The sequence below is a fragment of the Aythya fuligula genome, chromosome 3, assembly GCF_009819795.1.
Source record: "Aythya fuligula isolate bAytFul2 chromosome 3, bAytFul2.pri, whole genome shotgun sequence".
NCBI classification, from domain to species: Eukaryota; Metazoa; Chordata; class Aves; order Anseriformes; family Anatidae; genus Aythya; species Aythya fuligula.
In genome coordinates this window covers 111,985,237-112,007,682 of record NC_045561.1, presented here as the reverse complement: position 1 = coordinate 112,007,682, position 22,446 = coordinate 111,985,237, and the positions used below count along the sequence as shown (strand labels likewise).

At 45.5% G+C, this 22,446-nt stretch overlaps 1 protein-coding gene across 1 annotated transcript in view; it reads right to left on the bottom strand.

Annotated features, from left to right (window-relative positions):
• EVA1A (eva-1 homolog A, regulator of programmed cell death) overlaps nt 1-9,225 on the bottom strand; it is a 199,102-nt gene extending 189,877 nt beyond the window's left edge. Inside the window, exon 1 of the mRNA XM_032183515.1 lies at nt 9,126-9,225. Coding sequence (XP_032039406.1) covers nt 9,126-9,225 — 100 coding nt within the window. The remainder of the gene's footprint in view (nt 1-9,125) is intronic.
• Between the last annotated feature and the right edge of the window lie 13,221 nt (nt 9,226-22,446).

The following is a 22,446-nucleotide window of genomic DNA, read 5'->3' as shown; positions in this document are numbered from 1 at the left end:
GTAAAACAAATGATCAAGTTGGAGGCAGCTGGATTGTGCACTGGGCAAGATGTCCACAGGGGACAGGAAGTGGAGGAACAGTAATACACACTCATTAAAGAGTAACTCAGTGTAAATAATAAAATCCAAACAACCTAAAGGGATGGATTCAAGTAGCTACCTTAATTTTAGTATTTCTTAACTTACATCTTTAATGCAGTTTTTGAATATTAAGCAGAAACGATAAACTTTTCCAAAACCAAAGGAGAGATTTTTGTCCTGTAGCACCTTACAGACATTGGCGGGGCCACGGGAGCATTGCACTCACAGGCCCCACACAGACCACAGGGGTAAGAGGTTTCCCAAAGACTGGGGCCCAAAACTGAACACAATCCATCTACAGCAGCTCAAGTTACCACCTATCAGCCTAATTGCACTGACAGTCTGTGCTCTTGGCCCCGACACAGCTTCAAGGGAAAACACGCGAGCCAAAAGCCTTTGCAAAAACACAGCAAACATGGGAAATTAATGCCAGAAATAGCATCTGCCATGGAGCACCCTTAGTAGCAATGCAGAGGAGCAAGCAATAAAGGATCACAGCTGAGCTCACAGGTCCCAGGCACAGGATGCAGGTCACCCCAGCCCACAAAACAATACCAAAAAAAAAAAAAAAAAAAAAAAAAAAAAAAAGGAAAAATCTCCCCACTTCTATGTTTGTTTTTATATTTACTTGTAGGAGCAAAAGCCCATTTTAAACCCTCGAGGCTGATACAACACATGTTGATAAAATCCAGCAGCAAAACCACAAGCAGAAACAATCTGATAGCAGATGAAAATAAAACATGATCACATAGGGGGTCTCCAAGTAGGTGGTCTGAATGGTCCTTAGTACCACCATCAGGTACCTGGTCTGTCGTAGGACAGCAAAACACATCTGAAGACAGCCCACGTTCACACCCTTGACATTTTGATGCTTTTGTGGGCTGCTGAAGGAGTGACGAGTGTTTCTGCTAGCACCTAGTATGTCAATACCATGTCAAAAGGTGACACACGAATGTAGTTATGGAAGTTCTTAGGTTGTAGGTGGCTGATAAAGCTTCTTGGGCTCCAGGTCTCTAGGCTTTCTCTGAAATTGCTATTAAAAAAGGAGAGTCTTTGCTTAAATCTTTCAACTGATGTGGGATACTTCACCCGCAGGTGTATGTGATCGTCCCTGCCCACCACAACTAAAGTGCTGGGACAACATCTACTGCAAATTCTTCTGCAGTATGCTAAATCCATCTGTTAGTTCATGTTCACTTCTGAAACCCTACCACTCAGAGTTCCCCAGCTGCAAATCCCATACATGCTGCTCCGTCTTCATGCCAGGATCCAGATGGTGCCAAGAGTGATTATTGTACACCAAGCCTTAACATCCAAGGGAACCCCATCAAAACCGATACCACAGCATCCATTAATTCCATTCAAGGGCACAAGGTATATTTGAAAAGCCCCACTCAAGGTTTATTTTACCGTGCATCTCAGAACAGCCAAGCCATCATTGCCTTTCTGACATGAAAAGACACGCAGTGGGTTCCAGGCAGCCAAACATTAAGCACCCCCGAAAGAGCAGATATACATATATTAATTACTACAAACAAGCTCATATCTTGTTAGTGAGCTGAGCTAGGCATACTTGGATCAGCCCAAACCCAAACTGAGGGAGACACAACTCTCTATCTTTCCTCAGGCAAAAAGAACAGCTAGGTAACTAATAATAACAGGTAAGTCATAGAATCATAGAATCATAGAATATCCTGAGTTGGAAGGGACCCTTAAGGATCATCAAGTCCAACTCTTGACACCGCACAGGTCTACTCAAAAGTTCAGACCATGTGACTAAGTTCACAGTCCAATCTCTTCTTAAATTCAGACAGGCTGGGTGCAGTGACCGCTTCCCTGGGGAGCCTGTTCCAGTGTGCAACCACCCTCTCTGTGAAGAACCCCCTCCTGATGTCAAGCCTAAATTTCCCCTGCCTCAGCTTAACCCCGTTCCCGCGGGTCCTGTCACTGGTGTTAATGGAGAAAAGGTCTCCTGCCTCTCGACACCCCCTTACGAGGAAGTTGTAGACTGTGATGAGGTCTCCCCTCAGCCTCCTCTTCTCCAGGCTGAACAGGCCCAGTGACCTCAGCCATTCTTCGTACGTCTTCCAAGCAGTTCTCTTAAGTCAAGCAGTTCTCTTAAAAATATTCTCAATTATTACCTCTATATCAGATTTAATCAGCAAGAAGATGAGTTGGGATTAACTTCTGTGCACCCTACAAAGCAAGTCAGCAAAGTTGCCTCACAGCCGAGCAGAATTTGGCCCTTGCCTGTCTAGGATTTTTGTGCTTTTTCCAAGGGACAACAGCAGTACCTTATCGATGAGGCACACTGGCAAGGGCACAAGGAACTTTGTAGTATCACAAACCAACCTGACCAAAAATACTCTACACTACTTTGAGCGGCACATTGGGTCTGTTCCTGCACACAGCCTTATATTTCTCATAAGTCAGAAAGGGACTGAGTCTGTGAAGGTCTTGGGCACCTAAATAAAAAGGAATGACAGGGAGAAAAAAAAATGGAAAAAAAAGAAAACACTACCACACATCACGCCACACCAGGGCAGTTACTTCAAACAGTCCCCCACAGGGACTGGGATTGCTGTCTTGGATCAGAAAGCAGAAAGTTCAATCTCTACGTGCACATACATGCCAAGCACGAGCAGCAAGTACAGCACGTAAACAGCCCTGGTGTTGGCCACCTAAGTGCAGCACACTTCAATTCTCAGTTCTGAACACCAGGCAGTTTGGGAGAGCAGGCCAGACTTAAATTAGCATCACCAAAAGGATCAGAAGAAGTGCCAAATGTAAAAATGTACGTTCTCTGCCCAGAGACCAAGCTTATTCTGTCCCCCGCAGCTAAAATTATTACTTTAGCACCAAAGTATCTCAGTTGAGAAGGTGATACATTAAAATTCCCACTATTTATTTTTTGAATTGAACAAACGATTTGTGATTTATGAAATCTGCTTTCACAGAGACTTAAATCAGGGAACACATTTTACCTGAGGACATAAACATTTGCTTTCTTTAATTCTTCAGCATTCGTATCCCTAACAACACACAGACGTGGGATGAATGCTGCAAGGGCATTTTGCTGGAATAGACTGTGCACAAAACAGCTTCCCCTGGGTACAGATAACCTGAGACATTTATTAAAAGTGTATGGTTAAAATTACCATAGTGATTTGTGTTTTTTGTTTGTTTGTTTGTTTGTTTGTTTTAATAATACGAATTAACTGAAGTGTTCCCAGTACTGACAAAAGTTTCCATCAGTGGATCAGTTTCTGGGCCACAGCATTTAGCAGGTGCTGTTTAAACACTGCCACTTGGGATCCCTGGGGACCCTTGGCCCCTGCTGACAGCCCTGATGGCAGGAACTGTGGATTTCCACATGATGCGAGCCAGATGCATGCATGTGGCTCTTGAATATGGCTCACCAAGGCTGGAAGTCATTGCAGACACGAGGTTTCACACAGACCCCTCACGAGACACCCTGGCACCCACAGCAACCCCATCTTCCTTTCCCCTGTGGTGCCTCCTCCTGCTGGGGGCACAAACACAGACCTGCCACTGCTGTGTGGCAGCTGCACCTCTCAGCACAGCCCAGGACCACAAAGACAATCAGAAGCACGTTTCTATTCCCGAAATTCAGTTTGGCCCCCTTTAGCTGTGAGGAAAACTAATCTGAACATTGTGAGAGTCAGTTCCCCCTCACAACATTATAAGCATTGGGAAATCCCTGCTGTTTTCTACAGTGTGCCTCAGGACAGGGGCACAGAGCACATAAACCCTGGCCTAACAAAGTCTGTAGATGCTCACAAAGCAGCATCCCTGCTGACAAACTGGGACAAGCCTGAGGCACTGAGACAGCCCCAGGTTTGTGCTTCCAATTGACGTCCTCCCATTGATTTCCTCCTCCAGCACTGCTCAGCTCTCTGCCCATTGACAGGCAGAGCTGCAGACAAAACCCAACACACCTTCCCCTCGGGAGAGCTGCTCAGCTCCTGCTGCCAGAGCCTGGCACCCTCCTTCAGCTCCCCAGGCCTTGCTGACACAGTGCACCATGAAGCCATGTCTCCAGGATGTCATCAGAAGAGGCCCAAGCTGTTTTTTAAGTGGCTTCCATGAGGTTTTGGAATTTGTCACCTCTGCAAAAGGAGAATTTCTTTGTCCCAGCACAGGCCTCCCTCAGCCCACACAGCTGTGATGGATGGGCTGGATTATAGGGCCTCCAGCTGAGGAGGAAAACATTGCCTGGGGCAAAAACCTCTCCGAGCAGCAGCCTGAGGTCCTTCCAACCTCATTCTCCAGGGCCCTTCATAAGGAGAAGGTACAGAGGTGGTCTGGGTTCAGCCCAGCCTTTAAACAAAGTCCAAAATGCGTCTGTTTGCCCTTAGGGTCAAAAGCACAGACCTCATTACTGAGTTACACCACTGCACTGAAAGAGAAATTGTATCTGCCTTTCTCTCAAAAATCCCCCGTTTGCAGCGTGCAGCTTTCAACACATGGAAATCCTGTCCCCATGCCCCCCCCTCTTGACACTATCGACCCATTCAGCACTCCAAAACCAATATCAAAGTCTGACTAAAGCCATTCAGAAGCTGTTAGCATGTAGATTTGGGTGATAATTTGGTGAATGGGCTTGTCAAACAAATTGCCTTTATTGTGGGCTGATTAAACGCAATCAGGGAGAAGAGCCTTTCCCCTCCCAACTCCAGCCCTCAGCAGCTCCAACAAACACCCTGAGCCAATTAGCAGGGAAGTGGCAAAAGCAGCTTTCACTTGAAACCTGCCATTCTTGGGGGGAAAAAAAAAAAAAAAAAAAAAAAAAAAAAAAAAAAAAAAACACATCACCAACAAAAAAATCTTTGTGCTTTCAAAGCCAGGAAGAGCCTCCAGGGAAAGCTCCCGAAAGCTACCCAGGGCTCACCTGCAGGGCGTGGATGGAGTTATCAGGATTCATCTGGCTCTGTGCCGGGTCAGCTCCCTTAAGCAAAGTGCTGCTCAGATCCTGCTCGTGCCAAATATAATGCAAAGAACATAAATATTAAAGTGGGCCCGGGGGGAGCAACTCTACCGGGGCTGTTTTTTCCTACAGCTTTATGTCCTGCAGCTGGGTTCCCCTGTGTCAGAAAAGGCACGAGTCCCAACCAAAGCTATTTCCATGCCTAGAAACCCTAAGTTTTTGGCGTGGCTCCCTGCAGCGGATCCTCTGATATCTGCAAAGAGTAGAGTTCACAGAACAGCCTTTTCTGCTCTGCAGTGGTAGTGAAAGGATCTGGCCCCACTACGATGAGATTCGTGGCAATCGAACAGATCTGATGCCACTGCTGTCCTATCCAGAAATTAGCTAATGAACAGGAAAGTTACTGCAGGAGGTGAAAGAAGTGGAGCAGCCATGGCACCATAATGTCTAAATCCCTGCAGGTATGCAACTGGAAATTAAACAGCCACCGTGGCTGGTGGTGGCCAGAGCAGAAGTCACCGTGTGTTTGCATGATTTATCTGCAGGGCAGCAAAAGGAACCCCATGGCTGGAGCTAGAGACAGCACATGGGGTATGAGCAATAGCTGTTGGCTAAACTTTCAACACTTGCATTTTCAGTTAGCACCAAAGACTAGTTTGGGCCCTGTTTTCTTTAATCCTACACGTCTAAGGAGTGAGCTTTGTGCTTACCAGCTCCCAGGGCCTACGCAGAGTGGCAATGGCACAGGAAGCCACTGCTTTGTCTTGGACTCCCACCATGAATTGAAGAGGGCCAAAATAAAGGTTTAATCAACCAGCAGGGATTTCAGGGAGTTCATTTCCAGGGCTGAGATTAGGATGAAGTGTTTTGCAGTTAAAGCACAGGGAGCTGAAAGACCAGCCTCTTGCCCATACCCCATCAGAGTCTTCAAGCGTCACCTTGAACATAGGGGGTACATGACACACCATGACACTGAGTCCTGAGCACAAGAAGCAATCACAATGAGATCAAGAGCCCATACTACAAGCAGCCACGGAGAGAAAGTCCAGGCCTTTTATTTTATTATTTTTTTTTTTTAAGAAGTGACTGCAAAGTGCCTGGTTACTCCACTCGCTCCCCGAAGACCTGCTTCCTACCCCCACAACCTCCTGCAAACGTCAATGTTTAAAGAACTATTAAAGAAAACAACTCCAAAACTCTCCACATAGTTCAAATACTTCACTTAAAAGGAATTTTAATTCTTACATCTCGGATTGCAGCAGTCCCCAGCATGACACGCACTCGCGTTCACGTTGCGGTGTTTGAGCTGTGCAAACAGGAGGGATGGAGCTGCAGAGTGAGACCATGCACTCACAGGTCTGGGAGCCCCAGTGAGGGAGATTTCTGCCTTTTCTGTTTGTGCTTTCCTGTGGGCAACACAGTTCACCTTGCTGGGCCTCTGCTTACCCCCCTGGGAGGCCTTTCCATGACCTATGAAATTCTCCTGCAGCCAAGAGGTGCTTACCTTGAAGACCCTAAACTGTTTCTTTCCAGGACTGGAGCTACGTAGTCTCTTCCTACACCAGCAGCAGCTCCCAGCCATGCTGAGCCAAACCAAGCTGAGAAGCCAGAGAAGTAGTGTGGCTGAATGAGGTCTACAGGGTTTAAAAAACATTATTCTCCGGAGAGCATCAGTTTCTCTTTGGGGACACCACTGCTATTTGCAACCTGGAAAAACCCTTCCATCCCCATGAGCTGTGTCATTTCCTTCCCATAAGTTGGCAGCAGCCAAACTGCTGCCAAAACCTTCCAAAGGATCACATCAAGCCTTGTGTTCCTCAGCAGCAATCAATAGATATGCATTCATCTCCTTGGGATGCAATTTGTGTTTCATGTGCTCCATCTTTAGGTGGGCATATGGTAAGGTTATAAAGTAAGGTTATAAGGTTCCCCCAAAACCTTCACCTGCTCAACTCCAACCATATCAGAGAACAACCCTGAACATCCGAAAGTACAGAAAAAGCAAATAAATGGCTAGAAACCATTCTGGTCAAAGTATGCTACCCCTTTCTATTCCTTATACCAGCTGACAATTCATTTATAGGGGTGACAGTAGCAAAAAAAAAGCTCTACCATGTAGGAAGAGTTAACAGGGCTGTACCACCACTACTGTGTGAGCTCTCAGCACTGACATTTGTAAAATATTTTGGGGAAGCATAACGTGTGATTTGGTACATGCTGTTCCTTTCCCTACCCACTTTCTTCTTGTGGCTACGCAGCTCCTGAGCGTGCAAGACGTTATTAGAGCTGCTACACAGTGGGCACAGCCCTTTCCTGCAGCAAATTATGTTTCCTGTCCCATAAGGTACAGTCAGTCCAACATGACTGGGGACACTTGCCAAGCCTGCTATTAGGAAACACGGCTTGGACCTGGTGGAAGATTTTGGTACTTGTGGGAACACAGAAGATTGCATTGTTGGGGTTACAGACCCTGCATCAACTTTGTACAACCTTGCAGTGCAGGTACACAGGGTTATAAACCACCCCTCTTGTCCCAGGGCATGGCAGAACAGTTGAATGCTGCAGAAAATTTGATGTTGTTTTCAGTGGTTTGTTTTTATTTGTAAGTGACAGCATCTGCCCCCGGTGCCAGCATCACCAAACCTAAGGAATTTGCGCCTGCTGCTCCGGCTGTGTGGTGTAGGCACAGCGTGAAGCATCCTTGCTATGGGACACCTCTGTACATGTTTTTTTTAATGCTTATCAGTTGGCCTGGCTGGGAGGAACTGTATCTGCACTGTAGAAAAGCTGAGCTTTTCCCATCACAGCTCTTGTCCCTGTCGTGCCCACTCCATGCACCCCTTTTGTATTAACGTGGTTGCAATGAGGAGCACAGAGAAAGCTCATCGCCAAGAAGGGAGGAGACAGAACACTCTCAGTTGTCCCATTCAGAGGCAGATCTGCCTTGAATGGCAGCCCCCAGGATTGTCCTGCCTCCAAAGGAGACTGAATCACAAGCAAGTCAGCCCCCTTCAGCTTCCCATTAAAAGACTTCAAGCTACTATATATACTTTCCCCCACCCTCTGCCACAAGCTCCTCCTTTCTAACACAAATCTCACAGCACACAGACACACACACTCCCAGAAAGCAAGCAGCAGTGTTGTGATGTGTTGAAACCAGTGAGATTCAGCTCTTGCTAAGGACGCCTTTTTCCATTAGCAAACTGCAATTGGCAGCTCTTATCTGCTCCTTTTGCAACACTCACCTAAAAGACATGCCAGGCTAGACTTCACATTAGGTCACAAAGTTAGGGCAGATATCCCAAAAGCAAAGCGACCCCACTAGCCATTCCTGAGCAAAATAATCACCCTGCTCAACTGCAAAAGGAGACCTGGTATGTTTTCATTGACTCATACACATATCCACAAAGAACAGATGCAGAAAGCTAATTTTAAAGTAGCTGAAGCAGCTGCACATAGTTATAAAACTTATACAGGACTCCCCACCTTCAAAGCACTGTGTATTTAACTGCTGTGCACAACTCAAAACAAGTGCTGTGAATAGTTTTAGTTTCCTATTTTACAACATATTTAGAAATGAGACACATCTTATCCTGCTTTAAGCAATCACAGGCTGAGTATAATTCATAATCTGCACCTAATGCTTCCTTTTTCTGAGTTTGGGACTTCTGAAACAGTCAGGAGATGTATATAAGAGCAAAGGAATCTGGCCCATTACAAAACACTTAAAATTTCTATGTTAGCTTTCTCTTACATCCTCAGCCATCCCAGTCTCCTAACCTAGCTCCTTTCACTCACTCCTCAGAGAAGGGCAGCACAAACCCAGCTACAAACAGAAGTTAAAACATTTCCCATCCCTGTTCCCAAAGTTACTCAGATCCTACTCCACTGAAACAGTTTTGCTCAGGGTTATTGAGGCAGGCTTTTAACAAACTCAAAATCCTCTTACAGAAGGATCCTTTCCATCAGATTACTTTAAAAGGATTAAAATCACTCCCAGCACAACTCTCCCAGATCTGCTCCCCATCCACTTTCCTTGTGCTGTCCCTGCACACCGTAAAAAGAGCTCCCGGCTGGGTCAGCACTTCTCCCCTACCTGAGAAGTCTGCCGAAGTCCTAGCAAAGTTGCTGCAAGCTGTCAAGCACATCAGTCCCAGGAGAAAGGCGGAGGTAGGAAACACATCTGGGCAGCACATCCTTAGGTATCCTCACGGCTTGTTTTCTTCCAGAGAGAAGAAAAGCGCTCTCTGCCCCAGCCCGACACTCATCGCCCGGAGAAAACTCTTAGTCCCATAGCTTGGAAGGATCGCAGCCAGCAGCCAGGAAGGAAAACCACTCACACACACACACACACACACATCCCTTGGAGTGAATGAATCCGACTGAGTGAGGCTGACGAATGAGACAGACCTACCTGAGCCTTGGCGGAGGTCCCAGGGTCCTAAAAGCCATCGCTTTTTCACCCAAATTTGCTGCGGGCTCCTCGCGTGCAGCTGTCCAGCAGCGGCAGGGCAGGGGGGTGAAAGAGATGGGGGGGCTCCCTGGGGGTTGTTTTAGAGAAGTCACTGTTATTTCAGGCACCCTGGGATCTTTCCTCTCTGGTGCAGACGGACAGAAGGATGGGCAGTGTTTTCAAAGGAGGGAGCCCGGGACAAAGCATCTGAATTTGTGTGGATTTTTGGAAGGATGGGCACTTGCTGCTGCAGTTAGGCTGAGAAGTGGTGTCCTGCCAGACTGGTGACAGGACGACTCTTCAGCAATGCCCAGCCTTACAGCTGATCTCACGGTGGAAGAGATTTTGGACTAGTATCACTGGGATCAAACCCTCCTGGATCTCAGTGCCAGACTGGGGCTGGTGTCAGTCCACACATCCAAAATCCTCCTTCCTTTTGAAAGCAGCCAGCCAGGCCAGACTTCATCTATCCCCCTGCACACCTCTTCCCTCCACCAAGCTCAACAGAGGATTTTCATGCAGTTCATAACCTCTTCAGACCAGGAGAGCTGTCTCCTGCTATAGCCATTGCTTTAACCTCCAACCAGCACAGGCTTAGCTGCTAACCCAAGCTCTGCCCACACTTCAGAGCCAAAAGAAGGCTTCAGATCACCTGGAAGCACATTCAGTACTTTATTTTACCTGATCTCCATCCATACACACGATCTACACACATACATCCATACACATGTACTCCTCGGGTACAGGAGAGAGATCCTGGCCTTGCTCATCAGCATTAGCAGCATTTCAGGCTTTGTGTATAAATAATGGACATAACTGATATATCTAGGCTAGAACAGAGTGATGGTGCAGAGAACAGGCAGATGGTTTTGACGGGCAAAGCCAACACCCCTTAGCAGTCTGGGGGTGCACACCCAAACCCAAAGAGCAGCACGGTGTGGGGCTGCCAGGGAAGGTGGAGGCAGGCACACAGCTCCTGGACAAAGCTGCACCTTCTCCCCACCAAAAATAACCAGAGTGGGAACATCCAAGGAAAAGCCACAACTGGTTTTTACTCTTCTGTCCTGCTCACCCACATGGAAATAAGCCAAACTTTCCAAAAACTTTCACCTCAGAACTGAAAAGCATAAGGGGCTTCAGCCCAAACACCTCTATTTTTATTTTTTTTTTCAAAGCTGAGTGCCCTTGTAAAGAGCTTCTTATGCTGAAGTTTCAAACAATGTTTCGGCTGTTCTCAGACGAGAATCAGACCGGCTGTCAGGTTATATGTGAAAGACATTTTCAAGAGCACTACCATGAATACCACATTCATTATTTCCACCAGAAACCCACCCTGGCCTGTACACTAAAAGCAAACTGAAAGGGAGCTGTCAGGCTGTGGCCCTGTTTGCCTTCTGTCCATACAACCACTTGCTCGAGTTCCACCCAGCTTCACTGAGGATGAGGGTAGTGTGGGATATCCTGAGCGTAAGACCACATGAGCAAGGAGCTGGTCTGGTCTAAATGACACCTAAAAGCAACCCTCTGTCCCACAAGCAGCTCCTCACACCCCAAGGATCTACAGCAAGAGGACAGAGGAGCCAGCTCCCAAGGACAGCAGTGACCCCGACACTCCTGCTCCTCACAGATGCCCCTGCCACTGTGGCACTTTGCAGAGGGCCACCTAAGCAAGATCAACAATCAAGAACCTCTGCAGGCTGTTTTGTTTCACCCAAGACTTTAATCCCACCTGCCAAAAGTCGTCCTAAGCTTTAAATAGAAAAGATCAGGACATTTGGCTCCCTGCATCTGCACATAACACCTCTCTCACCTAGCTCTGCTGCCCTTGCCAAGAGGAAGATTCACCACTACAGCCTCAGAGGTGTGAGATAACTGTGCCTATTACCAGATTATCAGCCAAAGCTCCTTATCAGTGGGATAAAGTGGTAATAGGGCCCCTGGAAATTTATCAGCACTCTGGAAAAGGGAAGCTGTATTTGCAGAAAAAAGCCCACCCTGTTAGCAGGTGTTGATTTTACTGATTAAAGGGTAATTAGGTTTGGCTGACTCAGTATACGGGAATGAAAAAGAACTCTGATGACAAGGGGTTTAAGGCTAAACATGGGAAGTGTGCTTGAGCAGCCCTTTATGTTATTGTTAATAACATGAACCAGAGGTTTGGGAGCTTACATCAATGTCACATGAGGACTTTGTTTTTAAACAAGACTGTAAAGATGCCTTCCAAGAGCAAAGGTGAAAATAGCTCTTGCTAAAAATAATAATATTAATTATATACATATATATATATATATATATCATCCTTTGAGAAACAGGCAATTCTGTTAAAGTCCATTTCCATAATACCCTTATTCCTTAGGGGATCATCAGCTGTGTGTTTCAAACGGGAAGAGGCCACCTGTCCCAACAGCAGCACAGACAAAGGAAGGTCTTTCTCTCATGGATAGTCTTATGGGGTAAACATGAATCATGGGAACGCCAGTGTGGGCCTTTGTTTTTGGGGTTAACAGCCCTTGAAATCCAACCATGCCTTCGAAGTTGTCTCCTGGGGATAGGTAATAATGCATGTGATCATGCACAATCTCTTGGATCCCTTGTCCCCAAGGCCACCCAGAAGGGAGAATAGGTCAGAAATGAGATGCAGTTCAGCATTATGTCTTAGCTTGGAGGAAAGATTGCATTCTTTCTCTCCTCCATGCTTAACAACTGTACCTCAGTCCTCTTTTATCACCATGAATTTAAGAGCATTGGTCTTTCTGCTCTTTTGCAGGTCCCATCCCTCTCCTGCTACATAAAACTGTAATATCTGAAACGTGCATGTCCCCAGTGTGCTTTAAATGCAGTTAACTGCTACTGCAACTAGGAAAACTGAGGCACTGAGAAGTGAAGAAATTCATCACCCAGTTTGCTCACCCCAATATCACCCAGTTTATGAATGACAGTCAGGACCCAGATAGCTGAATTCCTAGTTTAATGCTGTATGTGCTGATCTTGCTGCCTTCCAGGGCTGATATTTGGCAATGCTTTCCTATTTTTCTCACCCTGCACTGCGAACCTCTGCTTTGCTAGGCTAAAGCACCATCAGCTTGAAGAAGGGCTGGTCATTAGAAGTGCTGGACCAGGTTCAGGTTTCAGCTAGAGAATCATCTGTAAGGCTGAAGTCGTGTTTATTTACACAGTCACAAACAGGTGTATTTGTCCAAATGTGCTAGGACTAATCTTGCTTTCTGAGCCAGAGTAATATTACTTACTTCTTACTGTTTTCTATGATGTCTCAACACATTCTCCTTGAGAGCACTGTTGTATTCTTTCATTTCACACACAGTAGAAGTAAAGCAGTCATTTCTCAGAGGTCACCCATATTTCAGGGTCAGCTAGGAGCAGCTGTATCACAAAAAAAGATTAAATACATTCTTGAGCCCAGTTAGAGCTCTGTCCACTTGCCACACTGCCTCCTTGTAAATGAATAACAATTAATAACAAAATATACATGCATAAATATACATGCATTTATACCTATAGAATACTGTCTAAACTAGGTGGAGAGAGTATCAAAAATAACCTAGCAAAGCTTGCCAGCATAGTATGGCTCTTTGTACTCTTTTTTTTTTTTTTTTTTTTTTTTCCTTGATCTTTCCCCTAGGAGTGTCTTATGGAAACAGATGGGGTTACTCATGGAAGTGAGCACAGTCTGCTTTCATCAGTATGAAGGCACAGGAGTTCATATATTGCAGTTTTGCAATAAAACACCAGGAATCTCAGGAGTAAAAATCTTTTCCTGTCTCTGTATCCAACATTAAACAGCTATGCAGAATATTCAAACCGATGAGCCTTGGAAGTTTTCACACTTTGTGTCACTCCATCAACCCAGTTTACAAAACAAATATAAATCCTGGGGGACTTGTTCCATGCTGGGACAGGTTTGGAGTGGGAGTGTTGCTAATTCTGTGTATAGCAAAGGCCCCAAAGGATGCATTTATCTCACAGAAACACTGAGAAATGTTATACTGAATGAAGCAAAATTTTCAAATGTATGAAAATGTTGCAAAAATAAATATTTGGAGACTACAAAAGGATTCACAACGAAGCTAAAACCTTTCTTCTCATGGCTGTCCTAAGTAACTGATGTTGAAACCGCTCTCAGCTGGCATTCTCCTCACAGTAATGACATGTTCTAAGTTACAGCATATGGTACAGCCTGGTGCTTTATTTCATAAAGTCATAGGATGGTTGGGCTGGAAGGGACTTTAAAGATCATCCAGTTCAAGACCCTGCCATGGGCAGGGACATCTCCCACCAGCCCAGGCTGCCCAAAGCCCCATCCAACCTGGCCTTGAGCACCTCCAGGGATGGGGCATCCACAGCTTCTCTGGGCAGCCTGTGCCAGTGCCTCACCACCCTCACAGTAAAGAATTTCCTCCTTACATCCTTTAAATCTACCCTTTATTAGTTTAAAGCCATTACCCCATGTCCAGTTTCAGACCTGCATGTCCAATTAGACTTAGTTGCTGCCTTGTGTGGGGGGTGCTCTTAGATTAATCACCACACTAGAACTACAGGGAACTGGAGTCATCTCCATACTTTATCTTCGTACGCCATCGCAAGTAACATAAGGATTTCCAGAAACAAGGATTTCAGTGACCAGAGTTTCTCAGACATGAATTCTTCTTTTTCCCCGTGCTTCATCTATCTTGACTCTTTAGATGTTGCTTCCTGACATTTCTTGATATGTGGGCATATGGCACCCAGCTGAGACCATGAAGTCCTCCAAGACCTTTAAGACGACTTACACTGTTCCCTTATACCTTTAACATGAAACTTTCCTCCCACTTGACCTGTCTCATTAGTCCACTCTTAATGGCTTTTCTGTGAGGGCTTGTCAGTCACTTGGATGATAGCACATATTGGCTTTTTCACTACTATCACTATCTTTCCTTCAATATATTCAATAGCACTCTTGAACTGCTTATTATAGAAAAAGGATGAATTTTACACCTGAAAATATCTACCCCTGATGGTATCTGCTTTCTCAAGCAGCCATGTACACTCAAATAAGGGGTGTGACATGAGGAGAAAGGTTTTAGTTTTCTGTTTTCTTTTTGTGAATCCTTTTGTAGTCTCCAAATATTTCTATTGTTAACATTTTCACACATTTCCTACCAACCCTCCTACATAATTTACATTCTCATTAATTTCCATAGACACCAGAATCCTTCCTCAGATTTACTTGTCTGGAAGTTCTCTGCTTGTCCTGTGGGACAAACATGCCATGATGTACATTGATAAAAAGTAGGAATCATCTCAACATTCAGCCTTCAAATGACACCTAAAATGATGCTCCAGCACCTATCCCAAACCTCTTGAGCACTGTGGACTCTGCCTGAAGGCATGTGAGTGCAGTAGCACCAAGAATTACTGAAGAGTCTTCAGTAGTCCCCAAGATGCTCCTGTCCCAACACATCTACACACGGTCGCATCCCATCCTTATTACAATTACTGTTATAACTTGCATAGGACACTTACATGGGAAAGCCATTTAGTTGCCAGAGACCTTTTTTCCCACCAAAATGACTGTTTCCAAACATGGCCATGAAGCCCTTGCATCACATCTACATCTATAGCAATAAGCTGAAGGAAGCAAGGGTCTGGACACAGGCACTGCAGCTCTTCTGGTTACAGCTACCTGTTAGATCTCTTCTTGGCACACTTTTGACCCAAGCCACTCAGCATCCAGGCAACTCCTGAGCATGGTTTAGGGCCTAAAAGCGAATTCATCCATTCCCAACAGGCAGGGAGGAATCCTGCTTAGCAGTTTGTTGTATGAATGTGGCCAGATGGTGACAGCTGGTTCAGGGCCAAGGAATGAGTCTTGATACTGGTTAGTGTACAGGTCTGAAAGAAGCCAGTGAAATTATGCAGAGAGTTCAGCATGTCAGTGTGTCAGTATTAATAGGATTGGTACCTTTCTTTTTTATGAGCTGAAGATCTAAAGTGAGCTAGCTTGTGCTCAAAGACTGTAAGAGCACAGCCAGGTGTGTGCTAAACCCCCAGTTGGTGTTTCAGAAGTTCTGCAATGAAGATGCAGTGGCATGGGCTAAGAACAGATCAAATATCCCTGGTCCCTCAGGCAGGCCTGATCAGAGCTGCCCAGGAAAAGCTGCATTCTGCAATCGCACCTCCAGCCTCCAGCACAGACACAGCCCAGGCTGCTGCCTGCCATGCTCCAACATCCTTATAGATAGATCATTCTTACAGGGGCATTCAGCAGAGGCTGGGCTCAAGACTGAAGTCAGTGAAAAAGTCCTTACAGACTTTTCTGGTTCAACACCAGGACTTTCTTCTCCCACGAGAGTGAACTGACAATACAGCTCTCTGAGTCCCTCACATCCTCAAGTCCTTTGATCATCAGCAAATTTGAACAACTCCAGATTGCAGGAAAGCAGTTTCACTGAAGCTTATCACTTTCTAAAATTCTCTTTATTGGAGGGCAGGTCTAGTTGAAGGCAGAGCCCAAGAGCACATGAGGAATGTATAGGGAGCAAATCTCTTCCCTGCATAACCTGGACATCAACTTTCGCCTCAGGCTTATCATTGCCTACAGGCACAGGGTATTTCTCTGTTTTCGTGCAGATAGCAAATTTCACCAAAAAAAAATGCTGGCTCACACATCAGAAACTGGTAAGAAATCAAAGGGAAATAAAGGAAATGCCTTTCTGCTGAATGGGCAACATTAATCCCAAGTGTAATTTCACTAGCGTGAGTGCAAATTCAACAATAGACTCGGTCTGCCATTTGCAGGAAGCAGAACAGAAATGTTCTCCTTTCACATGTACTTAAAAGGAGAAATATTACTTAGAGTACAATTTCTTTTCCCTTATTTTATTTTTTTCTATTTGAAGGGAGTGTTTCAAAAGTAACTGTACACTTCCACATGCATTTAAGTGCTCAGGACAATCCTATTGCCAGTTATTTATCTTACAATGGTCTCAGGAGACTATCCAGTGACAAAGCCCAGGTGTGCTGGGCATTGCAGACAGAGCTGGATTATGTCATCTCAAACAGACCGAGGAGCTTACAATGGCATGGAAGTTCAGGCCATTCAAACCTTTGCACTCTGTAGCCCCAACAGTGGCATTAGGGAACTCTAGTTAACTTCTAAACAAGAGACACTTCCCACTGCAGAAATCCCATACCGAAATATCGCTGCCTTCATTGTCTCGGGACACCTGGCTGGAAGAGCCCTCCCTGGTACTTACTGCAGTAACGTTACTTGCTGGACCAGCTACAAAGAGCACAGAGGAAGGAAGCAGGCTACGCAGCTGGCTTGCAGGAGATTTGGGGAGATTACAGGAGATGTCCGAGTTCACCTGGTTAGGGGCTGCCTGGACTGACAGCACTGTTATGTGCAGAGCTGCTCGCAAGCACTAAGCTAATGATTAGTGCTTGTAAACAACAGGGAATTGCATAATGCTAGCATAAAAGGTGACATTTGTATATTCAGATTATACCTCAAAAACAGAAACATCCTCTGGTGAATGATTGAAGCACTGGTCTGTTTGTAGCAGGTGAGGGAAAAAGGGACTGGAGATTCCAATCCTTTTTTCAATTTTTGCTGGACCAGCCCTTTGCAGAGGAGAATCTTTTCTATTCATTACTACACTGTTGACAATTTCTTGCTTCACCTGCTAGCCCCACGAGCCAAAACACCTTCTTCTTCTTTCCTGCAACAACAGGTAGAATTAGTTATTTTCAGCTCACCAAATCTTCCCCGAGACAGCACACCAGCTAGCATCCCCATAACCCTCCCTCCACAAAATGCACCTTCTGACATGAGAGGAAAACAGCTCTGTTCACTACAAAGAGTCCCAGGGTGACCTGAGCGCTGATTTGAGGAGTTTTCAGTGAAAAACAACTGCCACAAATGGTGTTAGAATTACCTAGAAGAGTGGAGGGCTTCTTCAGCTGGGTTAGGAAGCCGGTGTCCATAGTTGCTGCTGCCTTTCTGGGGGATGAGGCAGAGATGTGAAGCTGGTAAAGCCCAGTTCTCAGGTGGAAGCCCTTCTACGAATTCAGTGGATGCTAAGTGAGATGTAAGATGAAGTCACAGTTTCTCTCTCTCACCTATCTTTCTGGAATAACACGGCATGAAGTTGAACCAGCATAGTGGAAAATAATGTCATGATTTCTAAAGGAGTTTTGCAAATCAAGGGATTTGGGATCAAATTTTCTCCTAAGCTTGCTCACTGCTTGCACAGTAATGAAGAGCAGAGGTTGGCTTGGTTTAAAATAATGAAAAGCTGTGATTTGATCATAAATTTTTGGCTTCCTATTTCCCCTGCATGAGAAGGTTGTGATAGTAGGTTTAATTTACTGTGACAAACCGCTGCATTAATGCATTCATCAGGAGAAACAAATGGTCTCCCTTTGAAAGCTCCTGCCCACCTTGAGAGAGTAATGGGGTTATAAATGGAGAAAGAACAAATATTGACTCTATGAAATGTAAAGGTACCTGGGAGTTCACCCATCAGTCTTCAGATTACACCTGCCTTTCAAGATGAATGTTTCTTTTTTTTTTTTTTTTTTTTTTTTTTACCAATATTTCATTCTTTTTTTTTTTTAAGCATCTGAGGAAACAGGAGGAAACAGGATAGGGACATTCAACTCAGTGCTCTCTTCAGGTTTTCAAGATGTTCCAGATCATTTCTGAAGAAGCTTGGATTTCTGGCAGGAGGTAGGCATTCCCAGCCCAAGAGTTATCTTTCTCTGCAGTTTGACATAAGCACAGGAGGAACTGCCTGGGCTGGTCAATGAGTTATCTGTTTGAAGGTGTTTCTGCTGAGGCTTTCTGTAAGAGAGTTCCAGAAGCTCACCCTCCATCATTTACACTATGGAAGCTCAGAGCAACATACATTCCTTGGCATTCAAACCTATAGGGGCTCGAGAGGATCCAAGAATTTACAACCTAAGGGAAAGGCCCCAGACACTGTTTACTGAACTTAATCTCACTTTGTCACACACCTTGCTTCCTCCTCTAAAGTCATAATATCTCACTCATTTAACCTCTGAGGCAACACTGTAAGAACTGTCTTCTACACCGTCTGTTGGAGTCTGCTTTAGATTCATTTCAATATTGGCTTCCAAATTAGATTCCTCTTAAGATGCCTTGCAGAACCAGAAAATTAGGAGAACACAGAGTTTTATGTCAGCTGAGATAAACCAGTGCTGTTGTCCCTTTTGTAACTTGTAAGGGTGCCACACATCCCATAGGGAAATCGATGTTGAGTGGACACCCACCTGACAGTCAAAACCCCAAGACAAGGGAAAACCAGCCATGTCTGAAATTGCCAGTTATCTGAAAACAACACAGACTCCTAGAGGACTTCAAAGACATTTCTGATTCTGAATATAGGGCAAGTACCTGCTGAGGCACTGGCACAACTGCCAACACACCAGTTCATATTTCATGTGTCATCTGCCCCCGATAGAAAGCATCAGCACCTGTTTATTTTTTGCCTGTTAAGGTTATAAAATAGTAATTTATCCTTCCAGGCTGGAATGCAGCAAAGGCAAAAGGAAACGGAAGAAAATAGATGTGCATGAGAACACAGGTGATGTGCCACGAAAGCTATGCCCCTTGTCAGGGGCACGCCAAGAGCCCGGGGCTCAGGTGAGCAGATGTAATCATTGCTCCAGCAACCCCAGGCAAAGAGGAGTCCACAGGTCTGGCAGGGTTAACCACGCGTGGCTCCAACAGGATGTACGCTCCAACACGGCCGAGGCCTGGGGGTGTTTGGACAGAATGAGCTGAAGATTTTCCAGTCCATCGCCTCCCCAAGCTCAGTGCTAGGATGCTGCGTTTGAAGAACAGTTTTCACTCTCCTCTTTGCTTGCTTTACAATAAGGTATAAAATGCTATTGTGGATGTTTGATGGCCATCTCAGTGAACAGCTGTTCAAGGCAGAAGGGGCTGGTACCTTAGGTCATTTTAGGCAACATTTGGGTTTAATAATTTAGTTTATTAAATTTCAGCAACTCACCTTTAGGTAAGCAACAACTCATGCCTTACTGAAGGCAAGGTTCCAGGAAGACAAGATCTGTTTGAATATTCTAATAAAATTTCACTGTGCTCTTTCTAACCTTTCTAGGTTATTTTTTTATGTTCCTTTGCAGCCTCACAGCAGTCCCACACATGTGCTTTGATACCTTGGATAAGGAGGACACAGAAATCCAGGCATTGCCTCATGCCAATGCTGACATGGTTTTTCAGGAGAGCCTAAGGGACTTAGGCAATGGGGCAGATACTCCTGGACTGCATGACATGCATGGCCTCTCAGTCTGAAGAGCACTAAGGCTGCTCCAGCAGAGACTGGTATGCCTACAGCAACTATGAATCACTTGGCAGTTGCTCTGGAAAGGGTAGGATTTAGCTAGGACAAAAGCAGGCTCTGGGCCACTTCCATACAAGCCACAGAGCAGTGGAGCTACTCCACAGCACCCAATCTATCGTGCTTCCAGTTAGCTTCCTTGAGCCTCCATTTCTCCACTGGAAAAGCTGCTCAGGAGACTCAGACAAAAAAGTGCCAGATAACAACAGCCAATATGTCCTAGCAATAAGGGCATATTGAGTGCTTGTCAGGATTCGTTTGTTAGCCTTTCTTTCTCCCCATTTTACCTTTGTGTGGAAACCCTGCGAGTAAGGATCGCTTGTAGGCTCTGCATGTGGTCGCATGACTGTACAAACCAACAAAGTACAGATGAGAGGAGAGATGGATGCATTTATGTTGCATAAATGGCAGGGGAAGGAACTTCACTACTGAGATAACAGATGTTAATTTAAGGTTTTAGAAAGGAGTTAGCAAACGCAATGTTTCCACTTTCAAATCCAACTGAAACCAAACTGTGCCAAGTCCTCAGGTCTGTATCGAGCCAGTGTTCGTTCCCATTTCTGAAGGAAATGACTCTGGGTGTTTCCTGTACACCCAAGGAGGAAGAGGTGAGGAAGGCCTCCAGGAGTCAGCCCCATTTCATTTGGAATTGGGCCTCTTGGGACATCCTGTTCTGAACAGTGAACGCACAGCACACCACACCTCCAGAGCAGCTCAGCCCCTTGTAGGTATCTCTTTCTGTACGGAGACATAACAGCAGGTGTTACCACTGTTTGCTGTGTTTCCTCTAAAAAAATATCCAAGTTCCCTTGGGGAACATGAAGTTTCACTCCCTTCTTCACACCCTCTGACACTCCACAGACAGCTGTGTTGGGGCTGCTGCAACATGGCCTCAGGTGTTCAGAAGAAATCTTGGAGCCTGTGATTTCAGGCTGCACCACAGCCTGTTTCAGAGGGTGATACTGACAGCCTTCATCCTGTGCTGCAGAGACTGATGCACATATCCATGCTGGGACTGAAATACCAAGTCCCCAGCCTCATGGGTCCAAAGAGCATGCGTTAGATGTAGGTAGATAGGTCAGCTCAAGCCTGGAAGCAGTCTACCCGTGTTCACACAACACAAAATAAGAGCCCTGCCCCAACCCTTGTAACAGCTCTGGGGGTTCCTTAATTCACATTCAGTATCACACAGGCTCAGAGGTGTTCTAGACCTCAAGCAGCTGTCTCAGAACTCATTCCATGGTATCACTGGTGCAGCCTGTCAGGCATCTCTGCATCACAAACACATACATTGCTCTTCTCTGCAAATGCTTAAGCAATTCGTTAGCCTTCTTACAGTGAGGGGTCCAAAAGATGACACAATATTTGAGGTGTGGTCTCCTCAGTGGCACATACATAGGGAGAATCACTTCTCTAGTCTTGCTGGCCACACTATTTCTGATGCAGCTTAGGGTGGCATTAGCCTTCTTGGCCACCAGGGTACACCGTTGGCTCAAGTTCAGCCAGCTGTTGACCAGCACCCCCAGGTCCTTTTTCTGCAGGGCAACTTTCCAGCCACTCTGCTCCAGACCTATATCACTGCATGGGGTTGTTGTGACCCAAATGTAGCACTCAGCATTTAGCCTTGTTGAATGCCATACGGTTGGATATGCCTCATCAGTACAGCCTATCCAGATCCCTCTGCAGAGTCTTCCTACCCTCGAGAAGATCAATACTCCTATGCAACTAGGTAGCTGCAAAGTGACTGAGGGTGCACTCAATCCTCTCATCAAGATTGCTGGTAAAAATGTTAAACAAAACTGTCCCCAATACTGAGCCTTGGGGAACACAACTTATGACTGGTCGTCAGGCAGATTTAACTCCAATCACAACAATCCTTGGGACTAGCCAACCAGACAGGTTTTTGTTTTACCAGTGAACAGCACATTTCTTCTGTATCTGGGATGACTGTGAGCACTACAGAACTACTGTGTTCAGTTTTGAAATAAATATTTCAAGAAGGACACTGAAATACAGGAAAAGATTTCAAAGACAGTAACATGAAGGATGTTACTGTCTTCCTTAAATGGAAGACCTTGTCCCCACCTCACAGGTGACAAGAAATGAGGCCAAGCACTACTTTTTACCTGTCTGGGTTTTCTTTCCAACAAAACTCAGACACCCACGCAGGCAATTGCAGTGCATTTTAGTGGGAACAAAACAGAGCTGCAGGGCACAGCATCCCTAGGTTGAGTCATAGCTGCCTGGGCATTGTGGAAACACAACTACAGGATGTTACATGGGACAACCCTCCTCCTCCAGGGCAGATTCGGCCAAAACTCTTATCAAAAAGAACTCAGAGTGACTTGACCATGACTGCATGAGAGGAAGACACACACTTAGTGGGCCATAATTCAAGCTGTTATAAATTTTGTATTGTAGCAGTAAGGAACCACAGCTGAACTTTCCAGGGACCTGACAGAAGGGACTAGAAATATGCTCTACTCAAACAGAACTCATTCAGAGAATTCCCAAAGTCTGTTTAATATTTGCCAGATCACCTGAGCACAGTGATGCCTTTAATTCGCAAATTCTCCTAGAAG